The following is a 19,278-nucleotide window of genomic DNA, read 5'->3' as shown; positions in this document are numbered from 1 at the left end:
AGACTGAATGTGAGTTAGGGAGGGGCAGAGAGAGAGGGAGCACAGAAACTGAAGCAGGTTCCAGTCTCTGAGCTGTCAGCACAGAGCCCAATGTGGGGCTCGAACTCACGGACTGCAAGACCATGACCTAAGCTGAAGTTGGATGCTTAATAGACTGAGCCATCCAGGTACCCCCGTTTTACATTTCTATTGGAAATATATGAGAGCTTTGATTGCCTTACTCCCTTCCAGCGCTTAGTGCTGTGAAGTGTTTTGTTTTGTTTTTAGTTCTTCTAATGGCCTAGAAATGTTATCTAATTATGGTTTTAATTACTTTGCTTTGCTCTGATAAATGAATACGCTGGATACCTTTTCATGTGTATGTTGGCCATTTGTATATCTTCCTTTGTTATGTGTCTTTGCAAAGGGCTTTTGCTTATTTATTAATTGGATCATTTGTCTTTTTATTATTGATTTATAGGAATTCATTTTATATTCTGGATGGATAAGTATCTAAATTCCTAATTTTTCTCCAATGTAGGACTTGCTATTCATTTTCTTGTGTCCTTTGATCAGCTGAAGTTCTTAATTTTGAAGGGATTCAATGCACCTTTTATCATGGTGCATGCTTTCTGTGTCCCATCAAAGAAATCTTTTTTAAGATCATAAAGCTATTCTGTTTGCTACTTGAAGGTTATGGTTTAGTTTTTATTTAGTATTTAGCCTATGATCCATCTTAAATTAATTTTAAGTTTAGAGTGCATTAGAGGTGAAGGTTGACTTTTAAAAATTACATATTTATTTGCTCCAGCATCTTTTGTTAATAAGATTTTTATTATTACCATTGAATTGACAGTACTTTTGTTCAGAATCCGTGTGGGTTGATTTCTGGACTCACTCTTTTCTTTGAGTGTTCTATTTTTAGAGAAAACTCTCTTTCCCTTACATTTGGAACACCATTATTATACTCTTCTGACTACTGTAGATTAAATCTTAAAATCACTGTGAACAATTCGATTTAATTCTTTTTAAAAATTGACTATTTTAGATTCGTTATACTGTGAACTTGCCTAATTAGTAGGTTGTTATTATTGTTGTTTTTTTAGTTTTGAAGATTACATAGAGTTCCTATGTGCATAGTTACACCATCTCTATATAATGGCATTTTACTTTTTCCTTTCCAATCACTCTGCTTGTTTCTTTTGTTTACCTGGTTGCAATGGTTAAGACTTCAAACACAATAGTGAGCAGAAGTTGTAAGAGCAAACATTTTTGATTGCTCTTTATATTAGGGACAAGCATTTAATCTTCCATGATTAATAAACATATTATCAGTACATTTTTTTGTGGATGCTTTTGTATTTCTAGTGTTCACAGGGATTTTAATATAAACCAGTATTTGTTTCCAGTGCTTTTGCTGTACCTATTTAGAAACATACACATACTTTTTAAACATTAATTTATTTTCTTTTGTTTTTAGAATTACATTGCTTGATTTCCAAATGTAAACCAACCTTGAATTCTTAGAATAATCCCCTTGTGGTTATGATATATTAGCTTTTACATAGTGCTGTTTAGTTAGAGTATTTGTTTTCATTTCTGTGAAGGATAGTGGTCTGTGGTTTTATTTTTCTTGAAATATTTGGTTTTGTAATATTTGATATTCATGTTTTTCTGGCCTCATAAATTGAGCTGTGATATATTATTTTCTCTTCTTTTTTTTTTTTTTAATCAAAGTTCATGAAGACTTGTGATATTTCTTCCTTAGATTTTTGATAGAATTTTCAAGGAAAGCCATTTGGGCCTGGAGTTTTCTTTGTTGAAAAGTTTTCATTATGAATGGGGCTTTTTAGATTTCTATGTCTCTTTCTATCACTTTTAGTAATTTTTTTAAAAGAATACATCCATTTCACTTAAATTGTCAGTGGATTGGTATGCAGGTCTTCTGGAGACAAATTCTTACAGATTTTGCCTGAGGAAGATGTCTTTATTTCCCCTTTACTATGAAAGACATTTTTACTAGATATATAATTCTAAATTAACGGGTCAGTTTTTCCTTTGAATACTTTAAAAAAGTCATTTTATTGTCATCTTGCATTAACTGCAATGAAAAGTCAACATTAATTGTTCTAACCTTTTTGTAATACAATTGTTTTTTTTTTTTTTAATTGTTGAATGCTTTCAATATTTTCTTTTTACTTTGGTGTTTCAGGATTTTACTGCAATATGCCTAGGCATAATTTCCTTCTGGGAGTTTTCTGAACTTCTTGAGTGTTTGGATTGATGTCATTTATCAATTTTGGAAAATTTTTGTCTATTATCTTTAAAATTTTCTCTTTGGTCCTAATCTTTCTCCTTTATTTTCATCTTTATTTACTCAGATTATATGTATGTCTACTGTATGAAGATGTCCCACAGACCTTAGACACTATTCCTTCCTGTTCTCTACACACTTACGTTTTTCATGTTTCCATTTGATTTTTTTTTTTAATTTTTTTTTCAACGTTTATTTATTTTTGGGACAGAGAGAGAGCATGAACGGGAGAGGGGCAGAGAGAGAGGGAGACACAGAATCGGAAACAGGCTCCAGGCTCTGAGCCATCAGCCCAGAGCCCGACGCGGGGCTCGAACTCCCGGACCGCGAGATCGTGACCTGGCTGAAGTCGGACACTTAACCGACTGCGCCACCCAGGCGCCCCATCCATTTGATTTTTTTTTTTACCTGACTTCAAATTAGCTGATTGTTTTGTTTTCTTTGATATTTCCACTGTGCTATTAAGCTTATCAAATGAGTTCTTTATTTCTGATATCATACTTTTTATATCTAGCATTTCTATTTAATTTTTTAATAGTTTTTTTTCTCTGCTGAAAGTTTTTTTGTGGTCAGATGGGTTGCCCACATTCTCTACTGTATTCTGTCATAGTTATGTTAAATTGTCTTTCTAATATACCTAATATCTCAGACTTTCCTGAATCTTTTTCTGTTGCTGTTTTCCTTTTTTTAAATGCTTATTTATTTATTTTGAGAGAGTGACTGAGAGAGCATTAGCAGGGGAGGGGGAGAGAGAGAGACAGAGAGAGAGAGAGAGAGAGAGAGAATCCTAAGCGACTCCATGGTCTCAGCGCAGAGCCCGATGAGGGGCTGAATCGCACAAACTGTGAGATCCTGACCTGAGCTGAAATCAAGAGCCATCGCTTAAATGTCTGAGGCACCCAGGCTCCCCTGATGTTTTCTTTCTTGATGGTCACATTTTCTTCTTCCTTCATTTGTCTCATAATTTTTTAGAAGCATTATGTGTAAAAGAGCTATAGTAGATAAACTTTGCCTCAGAGGAGAGCATACCCTTACTCCTGTCAGACCTTGAGTGTGGGGGCTGAGTCACACCAACTTGTAGTTGAGCTGGGTCTAATCTACACTAACATTGTTTCATCTCTTATTAGTTTTAAGTCAACACAGTCTTAAAATACTTCAACAGCATGATCAGGATTTTCCTTCCAACAAAGTTTTCTGAGTACAGGCAAAACTCCAGAGAGCTCTTATCCTTTACCACACAGAAAAAGGCTCTCTGAACTTTGTGCAGCATAAGATCTAACATTAAAGTGCAATATTATGTGCTGCCTTGACATGTGAAACCCAGAAGGCTTAGATGGCCTAACCACAAGTTGCCTTCCACACTCTGCTCTGGTGGATAAGGTCCCTTAGTCAAACAGTCCTCCTTATCAAAGGGACCAGGCTCAGTTCCTCCTTGTCTCTAAGTCATGGGTTTCGATTCCCTGGCAGCCCGTAGAATTATTTAAACAAGTCAATTGCATCCTCCCATGGGAGCCAGGAGGCAGCCCACCCTCTCGTTATTACAAAGCCTGCTTCATGTAGCCCCGGGTTGTTCACTCTGTTCCTACATGCTACCTCTGTGCGACCAGTGTGGTATGAGATGTCCTCCCCAGTGTGAATATATGTATGAACTGCTGCCAGTCTCATTCATCCAGTGGCAAGTATCACATGTTCAGTATCCCCATAACCCTAGGGTGGGAATTCTCCCTCATCAGTGGAGTGAAGAGGAAGATTAAAACACTAGGGAAGACCTCCAAAATCACAGTAAGAAACCATTTCTTAAAAATTTCTGGTGAGTTCTCTTATTTTTCCAGACCTATCTGTGAATTTCTACACCAATTTCTTCAAACTTTTCCTTGTCTCCAGCCTTCGGGGGACCATTGAAGTGTACTCGGTGAAGACCTGGCATGACTCAAAGTCATTATGTCTTTAAGTTCTCTTGCCCTTTCCCCAGCCTTTGGAAGGTTATCACAGTGAGTGGAGCTCTCTTGATAATGAAATTTCTGGCTTCCCTATTGGCCTTTTCTGACACCGGGGGAGAATGGGGGCTGACACCTTGTTACAATTTTATGAGGGTAGAAATCTAAGGCTCTCCATTCAGCCTTTGCTGGCAAGTGTGGGGATAGTATCACATTTTTTTTCTGTAGTGGTTGGTGGGAATAGTGAAGTTTTTGTCTAAATAGATTCCTGTCTTTCTAAGCTGACCATTTTTTTAGTTCTTTTGGCCTTTCTCGCAACTTTTATTGTTTGTGCCATTGGTGTTTCTAGTTTGCTAAATTCTCCAGCACTGGAAGGTGAGAAAAAAGGAAAATCCATAGAACTCAATCCTGTGTTCTTCCTTGGGTCCTCCTAGCCAGTCTGCCTTTTTTTCTCCACCTTTCAGAGTCTTCTTATATTTGTTTTACATATAGTGTCCTGGATTTTAATATGTACTTGGCGGGAGGAATAAGGGTAAATTGTATGTATTCCATATTTCCTGGAGAAGTCACTCAATAGCCAGACATAAATTGGGAAGTGACATATTATTATTTCCAGAATTTTCAAAAGAAATTGGTCTTAAAGAATTTTAAATTTATCTCTTTCATTTGAAGTGTACTGTTTTATTTAAATGGGAAATATAAATTACACACTAGGATAATTTTACAAACTATCAATATACATTCACTAATAAGGGATATTTTGTCTTGTCTTATCAATGTGTTCTTAATGTTCTTAATTTTAAAACTAAAAATTTAACATTAAGACAAGCTATGTTGTATTTTTGTTTCCTGAGAAACTAATATGCTTCTCTCACTTAATATTAAGAATTACATAATTCACTATACTTCCATATTCTCTTTCCTACCAGCCCACTAAGACCTACATTTTGTTCTTAATTTTAATTTGTTTGATACCTTGTTTTTTTCTCTGGCATTCTTACTGCTTCATGATCCTTATTACATAGCTGTTAGTCTTTGCTTTGATTATGGCTTCAAAATAAACTATCTAAAATGTATTTTGAAAACAGGTGAGTTTAAAACAGTGGGTTTCCTAAAATTTATTTAGGAAAGATTTACAAGAGACAATCTGGCTGAAGGGATGGATATTCTAGGAGGCTTCTGAAGCTGTATTCAGTAAGTATATTATGTTTATTTAGATTGTGTGTGTGTGTGTGTGTGTGTGGCTATGAGTTGGAATATACTCAGTACATTCACAGTTTCAACCACTCATTTGTTTATTCAACAAATATTTATTGAATGCTCACCAAACACTGTTCTAGATGCTGAGGATATAGCAGTCTTGTGCTGTCCTGGAGGTTCCATTTAACAAATGAAAGAAAATTATTATTGGGCTGTCAAAAATAAGACACTGTCATCCCTTACAATACTGTACAGAAATTGAAGAAGGCACCCAACCAAAGAGGAAAAAAAAATCAGAAAAGATTACACTAAAAGCAAACTTATAAAAATACAGATCTTCCCCTCTAATTCCATAAATTCAAACTAATAGAAATCATTAACTCATTAGTGTGCCTCAACGTATGTTTTAGCTGTGAGATAAAGCAACAAATAAGGAAGTTAAAAACCACTGGAAAAAAATGAATTTAAGACAATATGACAATTCTTTTCCTTAAATTTCTGTGAATTTAGAAGTTATCAATTCTTTTTGGGAGTGTATTATTAGATGGTGGAAAGAATCAGAATAATATAAAATTATCTGTTCTGTCAATTAACAGTGTGTTACCCCTTGAAATTATTTAACTTCTTTCAACTTAATTTTTTATCAGCAAAATGAGGGTAGAATACTTACCTGGGAGAATTAAATAATATGCCAAATTTAACTGTTTGCTTTATCAAAATCTCACTTAAATCTATTTTTCTCCTTCCCCTAGCCCTATTACTGTATGGTTATAATTCCCTTTGTCTATATATACATTCAACAGTTTTCCAATACTTTCAAGCAACATAAAATTGAAAAATGCTTAGAACTTTGTTTTCTGTAATTATTTTTTGACAGTGACAATTTATGGAGGAGGGTGATAATGAAATATTATTTTAAATGTTTTAAACTATTTTTAAAAATAAGAATTTCTCGTGTTAAAAGGAAATAAAGAAGCTGCTATGAAATCCTACTAATCTAGTGGAAGTTATTCTACACAGATAATACTTTCACAGTCATAAATGTGGCTTTAAATAATAGATAGCACCATCTATAAACAATGAAATCCTTAATCTAAGATTCTCTTTTAACTCACTTATATGTTTATTTCAACTTATTAATCTTTTTTTCTAGTGATTAGAAAATTGATTCATGCATATTATAAGGGAAAAATACAATTAATCCATTATCTCATTACCTAGAGAGAACTCATTTTGAGATATGTAATTCAATCCTATGTTTATGATACAATGAAAAATGACATAAAAACCTCCTGATAGCACATAATATGATGAGTTTCTTAGTTTCTTTCTTATAAAACTACTTAAAGTGAATAAATGGTAATAGGGTAAACCATAATATAAACAATCTAGTGGGCAATGAAGGGTGTAGCACAATGATGGGATATATGTATATAAAACTCTGATGGTATAGTTTAATCCACAGATAGTATTTCAAGTAACTAGAAGAATGGATGGAGTAGCCTTTAGGCAGCAATCACAGGAATATTATTTTTCTTAATTGTTATTTGATAAGTTTTAACAAGTCTTAGGAAGCAAAATTTGAGGTTAGGCCTCTGACAGTTTCTGGAGTACAGATATTTTATGTCTCCAATTAAGGGATGATCCATACATCTAAAACCTTCAAATGAGCTTGGGATTCTCTGGGGGGTTACATCAAAAGATGCCTTGGTGAACTGATAATGAGATACAGAACCTTTAGCCTTTTGATCACAAGGTCATTTGTAAGCTAGGATGGGGGTAACCAAAAGTCGTTATTGGTCAATACCTTACAAGAGCAAAATGAATTGCTTAGCTCAGTACAGTTTTTATTACCATTTGAGAGCTATTTGTTACCAGTTATAGATCCAGTGAGTGACCCTTTACCACTAAAGTTCACTTGTCCTGAACAGGATCAAGATGTTTTTCACAAACCATAGAAACAAACTAATCTATGTGTGCCATTATTCTGGTTGTTTCTTATACTTTCAGGAAAGTCTGTTCATCTACTTTTACTAAATCTAAGAAAATGGATTTAAAATTTTACACTATAAGAAAAATTTTACTTGGGCTTTTCAGAATTACTAGTCTGCTCTAAGCCCCAGGTCGTTTGTATATTTTACAGATAAAGATGCTGTAATGTCTTTTTTTTTTAGTACTGAAAACCATGTTTGTGTTGTGAAAATTATGCAGTTTCATTGCTCTGTTTAGTGACGAATTGCTGTCTGGAATGTCTGTGCTGCACCTATTTTCTCTTTTACTAATGCAAGGCTTGTGGGATTATTCTGTGGTATATCTAAGAAACAGATGCTTTGTACTTCATATCAAAGTTAATTAGAGTTGATACTGATTACTATGTGTCTCAGTTTAAATAATCTCATATTATATATCTCTAATATGTTAATATACTTGCAGAAGTGAGTGACAAAAATTAAGGGGAAAAAAGTATTAAGGCCAAGTAGGTAGTAGTTCAGAGCAAATTAGACCTTCTTTGAAATCCTGGTGTTCTGTATCCAGGATTTGGGACAGTAGTGTGCATCTACAATACTACATAACCCAACAGGCACAAGGTTTCTGGTTATCCAATTCTGAAAGAAAAATAATTCTATGGCTGAATATTCAGCAAGAACATAATGCCTGGCACAAAAATTGGCAGAAAGATTAATTACACATATATCTGGCCTTCAGATAATAGAATAAACCATAAGCAAATAGAGAGCCAAGAATATTCTTGCTTTATAATCTCAGCACCTAAGAGAGCACCTTGCTGTGAAGCTGACTGAAGGTTTGGGTAATTACTGAAAGAATGAATGAATGGATGAACTGTTATATTATTTATATGTCCAATGGGTCTGCTGTGGAACTTTTTACAGATGAGAGAGCTTAACTGAAGCCTGAGAATCAGAGATTTACTGTAGTAATGAAATCATAAATCCCATGAAGCATTTCTACTAGGAAAACAGCCATACTAAATTAGACCAATTTAGTTCTCTATTACCTGAAGCAAATATATTTTTGCACCACAAAGTAAAAAAAAAAAATTATATATGATCCCATTTTAATTTATTTTTGTGTGACTTCACTTTTTCTTCATCCATTATTATCCAAAATTCTGATTATTCATTCCATTAACTGGTTCTGGTAGAATTTTTGAGAGCAAAGTTTAAAGTGAGTTCCTTGTATATCTGTATAATTCAATAATTTATACTTTTCTTTTTTGTTATTACTTATCCTCAAGAGCAACTTCAAGTAATGCTTTGGCTGAAGCATATTTATAAGAATAGGGGTATTTATATTTTTTTTTTCATAATTCAGCCTCTGATGTATAAAAGGGCAGAGACCCTGTTAGTGAGTCTGTGTTTGTGTATGTGCATGGATATAAGCACTTGAACAAAATGTGATTCTCTGGATGGGGCACAGTGGAAAAGAAGTGTCACAATTTTTTTTTTCTCAATGTCCTTGTGTAGTAGAACAAAATGTTAAGTTCCTTGATTCAGCCTATCCAAACAAAATTCCATGCTGCCCATCATCATTGTAAAATTCCTCTTCAGTATCAGCAACAGACGAAACATGAGTGGACCTAGGAAAGGAAATTTACTTCATGTTTTTCTCATGGGTTTTCCTGATAATAATTGCCTGTGTTTTCCCATTTACCCTTAGCTTCGTCAGACACCCTTCACCACCTCCATAGACACATCCTACAGAGATCACGGATCACACAAAATCTACAGAAACAGGAAATCAAACTTCCTGAGTCCACTACAAAACACAGAAACCTATTTCCTCTACATATCTCAAATTGGCAAAGCTCTGAAAGTGGATTCAGTGTGGAGCGGCTGTCGAAAAGACTAGAAGGACTGTGTCTCCTAATTTCACCTGAGCTTTCTTCCTTCAGACCACTGAGATGAAGGGAGCAGGGCTATTTGTCCTGCTTTCGAGTTTATGGATTGGAGGCTTTGGTCTTACCAACACCACGTATACTTGGACTACATCAGAGGATGCAAGCTCCCAGGAGAATATGGCCTCTGCTACGATTCCTCTAAATAAAGTGCTGCCGATCCCTCAGATCACGTCTGCTGAGATAGCCACAATTCCTGAGACAAGAACCTCTGAAGATAGTCTTCTAAAATCAACAGTGCCTCCCCCAGAGACAGGCACACCTCCTGAGGGTGTAAGAAACCAAACTCTCACACCCACAGGGAAGACAGAAGGCGTGCTGAAGTTACAGACGCTTGCCCTCCCAACCAAACCTAGCCTCAAGTTCAGTCCAAGAGCAGAGTCAGTGGTCCTTTCCAACTCTACACTGAAATTTCTTCAGAGCTTTGCCAGAAAGTCGAACCAACAGGCAATCTCTCCCGACTCGGTTGCAGGCGGTGTGGGAAACCGATCCCCACGGGAAACGTACCTCAGCAGAGGTGACAGCAGTGGAAGCCAGAAAACCAACAATCAAAAATCAAGCTTTGAAACAACTAGAGGAAAGTAAGAAACATTTTCTTTTTTTTCTTCTCCCTAACTATAAAGCCCACTGTCTCACTGTCAGAAAATGTTTTCATGGTCAAGATAAAATTCAATCACATTCCAATTAGATAAGGTAAATCAAGCATTACTTTATGTAATGGAGAAAAGATGAACAAAAAAATGCAGCAATTTTGTTTTAATTGAAGTGGTCAGAGTCACTTATAAAGGGGCTTTTACTGGAGTTATTCACTAACAGTGTAACTCCAGTGACTGTTAGTTGTTATTGTTAATTCAACTCAAGGGTATGTTGGTGGTGCTCAGAACTACACGCATCACATGAAAGAAAAAAGAACAATACAGTTGGGATGTGAACAGAACAGAACTTCATCCCATGGATTTTCCAGTGAAAATAATCTTAAATTATTCCTAGAGAAAAGTATCCACTGTACTTCGAGATTCTACAGCTCGGGGTCCTAGAAAGCCTGAGGCTTTCTTTTGCTAATCCTTTCCATCAAGTTCAAACCTTCTTACTCCTTATGTTATGTAATTGATAATGGTAGTAGAGTAAAGAAAACAGTTCCATCCCTTATGGACACAATGCTGATGCAAAGAAGCCTTGATAATGTCTTCCATATTTTCATTTGATCAGCAAATAATAATAGCAAACACTTTATGACATTTGTTCCTACTGTACTGCTCTGAGTGAATACACACACACACACACACACATATATATATATATATATATATATATCCTATCATTGAATCACTACCATAACTCCATGAAGAAGATTCTGTTATTTTTTTCTTTCCAGAGAAGTTAAAAAATTTAACCAAGGTCACCTAAAAGTAAATCTTAGGGCAAAGATTCAAACCCTGGTTGGGTGGCTGCAGCGACATGGCCATCTACCCCTACATGATACTTCTTCAGCCAGTGCAGTCTGTTCTCCTAAGTGGGTAAATGAGAGTGACCAGTTTATATCCATGCCTCTGAGCATTTAGAGGCTATCCTTTGCTTCCAGAATAAAGCCCAGATCCTTACTCAGTTGGTCATACAATGCCATCCTTGATCTGGCTTCTGCCTACCTCCCCAGCCTCATCTTCTGTGACTTCCTGGCCAGTAAAATTTGTAGCTCTTGGGTCCACAATATGCTGTTTCCTAAACCTGTCTTTGTTCCCTGATTGTCCCTTTGGATAACATCTTCTTCTTTTCTCACCATCTATTTCCTTTACCCCCAATAGTAATAGCCCTCTCAGGGCTTCTCAGGAAGCCCTCTCAGGCTGGTAGGTGGCCCTTCTAACTTTGAGAGAGCTCTCCTTGAATTCTTCTATCACTGCACTTATAATAGTATATTACAATTAGAGTGAACTTTGCAATCTCCTTTCTTACAGAGATGTATTTTGAGTGCTGGCAAAGTCTCTGACTTATAATAGGTACACAATAAATATTTAACAAACTGAATGTAAAATTTATAGACTAATATGTGAATATAAAGAAGAATCTTTCCCAAAGACATATTCTTATTTCTCTATGATGAAATCTGGCTGATTCATTTTAGGTTTTTGTTGTTATTGTGTTTGGGTTTTTTGTTTGTTTGTTTGTTTGTTTGTTTGTTTTTTCCTTACTGCTCTTGCAATTTTATAGTGATTCTAAGTAAAAGGAATACCACCTCTTTCTACAGGATTTTTCTGGCACATTTTTGTCTCATTTTGTACTTCCTCTTGTCCTAGTGCTGTAGAAACTCCTGGGTACACCAAAGCTGTGGTTTCCTATCTGGCAGAGTGGTTGTTGGTCAGTGACCAAGCACTTTGAAATAGGCAGGATAAAAAGAAGAAATTAGAATTAACATATTTGTGCATTAAGCAAATATTTGCTGAGAACGTAAACCGTACTCAGCAGTGTGCTTGTGCTGAGGGTAAAATAGTGAACGAAACCTCCCACCTGTTCTGCCCCCACGGAGTCTCCAGTTCAGTGGGAAGGACATGGGGAGGTAAAACAGTGAATCACAAATGCTGATGGAGAATCCAAATGGTGATAAACATTCTAAATGAAGCCTTTGAGAATATGTAACAGAGTGAATGGACTACTCTGAAGGCCAGTAAGCCATCCCTGAAAGGAGGATATTAGGTGAAATTGAAATGAGGTATTGATAGACATCGATTGCCTACTTACCATCTCCCACAATCCCAACTCCTGCACACACGTGCATGAATCTTCACCATCTCAGTAAATGCTTTGTTCCATAACTAGAAACCCTTGATACCTCCTTGACATCTTTCTTTCCCTCCTAGCTTTTATCTAACCTATCACAAAGTCTTCCTAGTACTTCCTCCAGTATATCCTAAATCCCTCTCGACCTTTACTACACCATCCTTTGCTAGCAACCATTATCTACCCCCACACTGCTACCTTGTCCACATGTTACCTCTCTCACCTCCTGTAATCCATGTCCCACACAAGTGAGGGATCCTATAACTTTTTAAAAAATAAATTTGACTAAATAAAATGTTAAAAAAAAAAGGGGGGGGTGCCTGGGTGGCTCAGTCGGTTAAGCGTCCGACTTCAGCTCAGGTCACGATCTCGCGGTCCGTGAGTTCGAGCCCTGCGTCGGGCTCTAGGCTGATGGCTCAGAGCCTGGAGCCTGCTTCCGATTCTGTGTCTCCCTCTCTCTCTGCCCCTTCCCCGTTCATGCTCTGTCTCTCTCTGTCTCAAAAATAAATAAAACGTTAAAATAAATAAATAAATAAATAAATAAATTTGACATGTCATTGTGTATATTTAAGGTGTTTAAACTTTTAATTTGGGTTAATGCCTTTCATTTGATGTAAGACTTCATCTTTTTGACACATTATTTTACATAGTAATAAGAAAGAATAGTATGACATTATTTCTTAGAATGTTTAGGTTTATTTATCATATATATATATGTCATATATATGTCATATATATATGTAACATATATATGTCATATATATATATATATATTTTTTTTTTTTTGCATACTGAAAATGAAAATGTAAGTGAAATTGGTTAAGGTATTTCCAAGGCAATGGCAAAAACCACTGTCTTACAATAGTGACTGAATGATACCATTGCTTTTATTTTATTTTATTATTTTATTGTTTTTTATTTTAGAGAGGGGGCAGAAGGAAAGAGAGGGAGAGAGAGAATCTTAAGTAGGCCCCATATGCTCAGTGTAGAGCCTGATGAGTGGCTTAATCCCATGACCCTGGGATCATGACCTGAGCTGAAACCAAGAGCTGGATGCTCAACTGACTGAGCCACCCAGGTGCCCCATGACTTTAAAATATGTTCTTGATTTCAGAGATACTGTCTTAAAATCTGTGATATTTAGCATTTTGCTCACATGCTGAAGATTACTCAGTAGCTTTCCATTCCATTTAGAATAAACTCCTAAATCCTCACCATGGCCCACAAGGTCTTGCTTGATACTCCCCCTATCTCTATGATCTCATCTTTCAGCACACTACAGGTTCATTCAACATCATTTCTTCCAGTCACATTGGCCTCCTGTGTGGGTACTGAACTTCTCAAGTCAATTTGCATCTCAAGGAAACTTCCTGTTTGCTTGTGCTAGAATGCTCTCCTTTCAGTATAGAAAGATTTTTTTTTCCTCCTGCAACTTCATCTTTAACGTCCCTCCTCAATGAGAACTCTGATTATCTGGTATAAATTTACCATCCTTATTTTTTCACCCTTATTTTTTTTCATGGCATTTACCTGAAATGACTTGGTTAATTTCTGTAGGCAGTTATGTATTCTCTATCTTTTCATAAAAGAACATACATCCCATGAAAATAGAAACTTTGCCTTTCTTATCTACTATTGTATTTACTGCCCACAACAGTGCCAGGCACCTAGAAAGAGAGCTCAACAAAACTCTGTGCTATAGCTAATTATTGAATGGATTTTGAGTTAAGGGCAGAGATTAAGACTAGAGATATAAATCTGGAAAATATAGAAATATGGACACTTGACTGAGGAGAGTTTTTTTGTTTTTGTTTGTTTGCTTTTGGGTGTTTTTGTTTGTTTTATTGAAAGGGAGGAGAGAATAAAGCAGAAACCAGGGCTAGTCAGAGAGTTTTCTACATTTTTTGTTTGTTATTTTATCTTATTTTGGATACATAATGGTCATAAATATGGTAAAATGTTAATGAAAGGTGGCATACAGGAAAAAAAAGTTGAATACTGAACAAGAGGAACATTTTATTTGCTGAGTTTAATGACGTGTCTTTTAGAACTTTATTCTTTTTATATAAGCTATGTAATTTGCTCGATGTACAAATAGGTAGCTTACTTTAAATGAATTATGATTTCTAAATAATGTCTAAAATGGTAAGTTCTACAAATCTTTCTCTAGACCACTTGTAAATAAAAATTTTAAACACCACACTTTAAAAAGTGATGTTTAAAATTACAAAAACTAACCATTAAATTAATTCTATCATAATATGCATCTTTCTGCTTATTTCTTTGAATTACGAGTAGGTTCTGGATATGAAAAGTCTGATCAATTAAATTTGTATGTTGTCTCAGTTCATTGAGACTGCTATACCAAAATAACACAGACTGGGTGGTTTATAAACAACAGAAATTTACTTCTCATAGTTCTGAAAACTGGGCGTCTGAGATCAGGTTGCCAGCATGAGCAAGTGAGAGCCCTTTTCTGGGTTTCCAGATTTCGATTTTGGGCCTCTTTAATAAGGGCAATAATCCCATCAAGAGGACACTGTCATCGCCCAACAGCCCCAGTCCCAATATTATCATATTGGGCATTTGGATTTCAACATATAAATTTGAGGGAGACACAAACATTCAATTTCTGTTGTGTGAATTTTGCAAACTTATTATCCAACCTAACAGCATCCAAAGGAAATTATTCTCAAAAGCTGTAAAATTCTCAAGAGAAACACACCATATGTTAAAGAATATTTTTTAAAGTTCCTTGGGAAATTAATGCATCTCCTAGATTACTGCCAGTGAAAACTGATACTCAATATATTCTTTGTCTTAATTTTTTCTAATTAATCATCTCCTTTTTATCATTTCTTTGATATTTTCCTCACTAAATTACTACTGAATATATAAATACATATCGAATTATACATGCTGGAATTTAACAACTGCTTATATAGTCTAGATGATTAAATGAGAAATTTTGTATTTTCACACATTTTAGTTTTTTCAGTACGAAAATATTATTTTAAACATTATTTAAGAGGAAATGCTACAAGAGTCCGTTTACAAAAGCAACTGGATTAAGTATGGAATAAAGCATCATAGCTTCTGTTTGCCTGCCTTTTCTGAGGCCTTCTGGTGTGCACACTGGGAGAGCCTGACACCTACTGGAATAGAAACAGTTGACAATGTCCCTGAATGGCCTGAAGTCGCAGTGTGGGGAAAAGAAACAAAAAATAAAATAAAATGAGATAAAATAAAACAAATTTATGAAAAAAGGTTATATTTAAGTACTTTTAAGAATTGTTACTTATATATGTATATATGTTGTACATTTCTAATTCAATGTATCTCTTAAAAATTTACTATCATTAGCTTTCAAAGTTAAAAAGTAGGTTGGATCAAAAAGCAAACTCCATATACAGTCCCTGGAATGGGGACATATTCAGTTCATTCTCCTACAATTTTACACTGAAAATATTGTATATATACAATAATTTGTGACTCCGAGGCCCTGTACCATAATCTATCATCAAAAACTCAATTATATTTATCATAATGTGTCCACTGTGGAAGGCAAACTGATGATGCCTGACAAAAGGCTCTAATTGCAAACATTGGCATATAAAGAAAAGTTTCTTTTTAAAACCTAAATTAACCAGAAAATTGAGGTATCAGAATATCAGAAATTCCCCATGATCTGAGCTTTGTACGATTGCCTTTCAAAATTTGTTTTACATGATATTTTAATAAAACTAATAAAACTAATACTTCTATCCAAGTTTAAATATTATGTAGAATTTTGAAAAAGATGGACTATACAAAGGTACTTACACTAAAATAAAATGAATCACAAACATACATTTTGTTTGTTTGAAAATAAGTTATTTTCGGGGCGCCTGGGTGGCTCAGTCGGTTAAGCGTCCGACTTCAGCTCAGGCCACGATCTCACGGTCCGTGAGTTCAAGCCCCGTGTCAGGCTCTGTGCTGACTGCTCAGAGCCTGGAGCCTGTTTCAGATTCTGTGTCTCCCTTTCTCTCTGACCCTCCCCCGTTCATGCTCTGTCTCTCTCTGTCTCAAAAATAAATAAACATTAAAAAAATATTTAAAAGAAAATAAGTTATTTTCTTAAGGAGATTAGTATCTAGATGAACTTACCTTTAGACTAATAGCCAAAACTAAATATAAAAGTTTAATGATTTATTCATGTGTGTTTTACATATAAAGAATCTTTTTACTAAATCTAAATACTTACCTTCAATTTCTATTATTTCTTCTTTCATATTGTGTACATTTCCTTTGGAGAACTTTCTCATTGATGACTGGTGCTCTCATGTAAAATCTAGCCTCTCATATTAATAATCTGATAATGGTGTTCTTGTTATAGTTCGATTAAAAAAAATAAAGACTTAATAACATTTGGGAAGTATTTATGTTATAATTTTTAAGACTGTAGAAACATTTTGAACAGATATATATCTATATATATATCTGTATATCAGTATATATAGATATATAATCTACTAATAGATATCAGCATATATAGATATATAATCTAAGAGCTAAGCTTCATCATATGAAATGGATATAAATGATGATAATGTTCTGTAATGGCTTTCTGGAAATTATTTTGACCCGATATACATACGTAATTATATATACAGATATATACATATATATATACATATACATATATATATAATTGTGACTAAGATAAATTTATCAGGTCACTAAAGAAGTGAAAAAGGAGCCATGTCTCTCTATATAAGGCAAAATTGGAAGATATATAAATATGTAAATAGATATACAGATATCTATCCCCTTCATAAAAAAAAATCCTACTAACTCTCTGACTCATTTAATCAGCAGCAGCAGCAAGGGTTAATTCATTTGGTCTCACAACCATCCTGTAAGATAGGTAATATTATTATACTTATTGTACATATGAAGAAGCCACATTTCATGAACAAGGTAATGGCTAACAGTTGTAGAGTCAAAATGTGTAAGGAGGCGGTCTGGCTTCAGCATAAGTCAACAATTACATAACATGCCTCTCTATTCAGGAAAATTTTTTCCTTATTATTTTGTTTCATTATGTAGGTATCCCAGCCCCTGCTCTTCCCCTTCCACTTCCTTCAGGGAAAACACAGAAGCAAAACTCTGGACACAGAAATGCAATCTCTTTCAGGACACCTGGGTGGCTTAGTCAATTAAGCGTCTGACTCTGGAATTTGGTCAGTTCATGATCTTGCTGTTTGTGGGGTCGAGCCCAGCATCTGGCTCCATACTGACAGCACGAAGAGCTTGCTTGGGACTCTCCCTCTCCCTCTCTCTCTCTGCCTACCCCCCTCTCTCTAAAAATAGTACATAAACTTAAAAAGAAAGGGAAATTCAATATTCTCTTCCTTTGCCTGCATTTGTGGAGTAAAAGAGAATGAAAATCTTGTTCAGGCGGCCACCCTTCATCATCAGAAATGACCTTCCAAATCTGACTTACAGAGGTGGGAAAAGCATGTGTTTATGATGGCTGTGAAGCTGAGAGAAATGCTTTCTTTCCCTTCTCTTCCCTTTTCATCCATTCATATTGTAGCATGTGACAGAATCCCCTTCCTTTTTAAGTCTGAATAATATTCCACTGTAGATAGACAGATGATAGATACATATATACCACATTTTGTTTTTCCATTCATCTGTCTGTAGGCCCTTTGATTGTTTCCACCTTTTGGCTATTGTTATTCATGATATTTTAACGATGTTCTTAAATTAGGATAGTGCTCTAGGGAGAACATTTCCCCTGACTAGTAGTGTTATCTGAAATCTGTCCTCTTCTTACAAACTTAGAAACACATATTTATCCTCTGGAACTTAGTAATTAGACTATTGAACTAAATAAGGCTTTATTTGATATTTTCCTCCCTAATTATTGACACCAAAAATTTTAGGCTTGTTAGGATATATTCTTGCCTTTAAAATAAATTCCTTTTTACTAATTTATATGGCAGAAAGAGATAGAAAGAGAAGGAGTTGGCCACATATGTTATTGAGTGGAGAAATGAGCAGGTTGGATTTACAAAAGTAGCAAATACTTGCCATTAAAAACACATGACTACTTTTGATATATTTAGAATATGTCTATTTCACTTATCACTGAATTTGGTGGGGATTTAATTGTTATGTATTTGAGGGGTTTAGTGTTGTTCAATGATGTACATAAATTCATAATTTTGCTGTTAGTAATGGTCACACTCAGTTCAGGTAGGTTTTTGTTGGGATGTATTTCCATACAATCATCATCCTATAATTAAAACAAACGTGTTCTTCATAAGATAAATCAGTGGCAGAATGAATGAATTATTCTCTTGTGAAGATTAATTAATATTTTTATCTATAAATTAAATCCCATGGGCAACTTAGCCCTTTCCCTGAAGCATTTATGAGTTCATTCATACATGTATATATTTTTATCATATGTAATTTTTAGTCATCTTTAGTCACAGGTAAAGAATGATTCTCAAGTCAGGGGGGCATAGGTGGATGTTAGGTGAGGTATGGGAAGCTGACATGAGAATTACAAAACAATCCTCTTTCTTTGAGAATGTTTTAATTTTCAGAGGTAGCCATGTCTGTCTTGCTTGGTTTCATTTTCCTCTTGTTCTTTGAATTCCTAAATTCATCTCAATAAGGAAATGATAGAAAACAAAATCATAAAGGCCCCTCCGTTCAGAAAGTCTCCCCAAACATAAATCTTCTCCAACTTCTTAGAAAAAAATTACATACCATTGGCAACTTCATGGTGGGGGCTTTATTGATGTCTCGTGAATATCCTCAGGACCTATTATTTTCATGCTATTGTGTCAACTCAAGCCACAGATTATCAGTATACAAGTTTAAACATTCAACCTTTTATGAATAGGATGGAAAGCAATTTATTAACCTGAGTTTTAAAGACTAGTATAAATGGACAATGTTAACTGGTAGATTGTTGTCTTTTATTTATTAAAGAAAATATTCATTGTGGTCATTATTTAAATAAATCCTTTTTTGCTTCAGTCCACTCTTGGTTCAGGATAAGAATGGGTGTGATTGAGTCATGGTTTGGTCAGGATATGCTTCAAATGGCAAATCACGAGTTAATGAAAAAATTTTTTTTTAATTTTGTCTGTTTACTAGCT

General features: G+C 35.0%; 1 protein-coding gene across 4 annotated transcripts in view; it reads left to right on the top strand.

Annotated features, from left to right (window-relative positions):
* The first annotated feature begins 3,831 nt into the window (after positions 1-3,831).
* MMRN1 (multimerin 1) overlaps positions 3,832-19,278 on the top strand; it is a 69,830-nt gene continuing 54,383 nt past the window's right edge. For 2 of the 4 annotated variants that reach the window (XM_030313434.1, XM_030313431.1), the window contains exons 1-2: positions 3,832-4,103; positions 9,109-9,927. In XM_030313434.1, the coding sequence (XP_030169294.1) occupies positions 9,353-9,927 (575 nt within the window). In that variant the 5' untranslated portion in view covers positions 3,832-4,103; positions 9,109-9,352. Of the gene's footprint in view, positions 4,104-5,305; positions 5,425-9,108; positions 9,928-19,278 lie in introns of those variants that run through there. The other 2 variants (XM_030313433.1, XM_030313432.1) reach the window with 2 other exon arrangements.

This window comes from Lynx canadensis, chromosome B1, assembly GCF_007474595.2.
Source record: "Lynx canadensis isolate LIC74 chromosome B1, mLynCan4.pri.v2, whole genome shotgun sequence".
Classification (NCBI taxonomy): domain Eukaryota; kingdom Metazoa; phylum Chordata; class Mammalia; order Carnivora; family Felidae; genus Lynx; species Lynx canadensis.
Note: the sequence above shows the minus strand (reverse complement) of the source record. Positions and strands in the feature narration are given on the sequence as shown.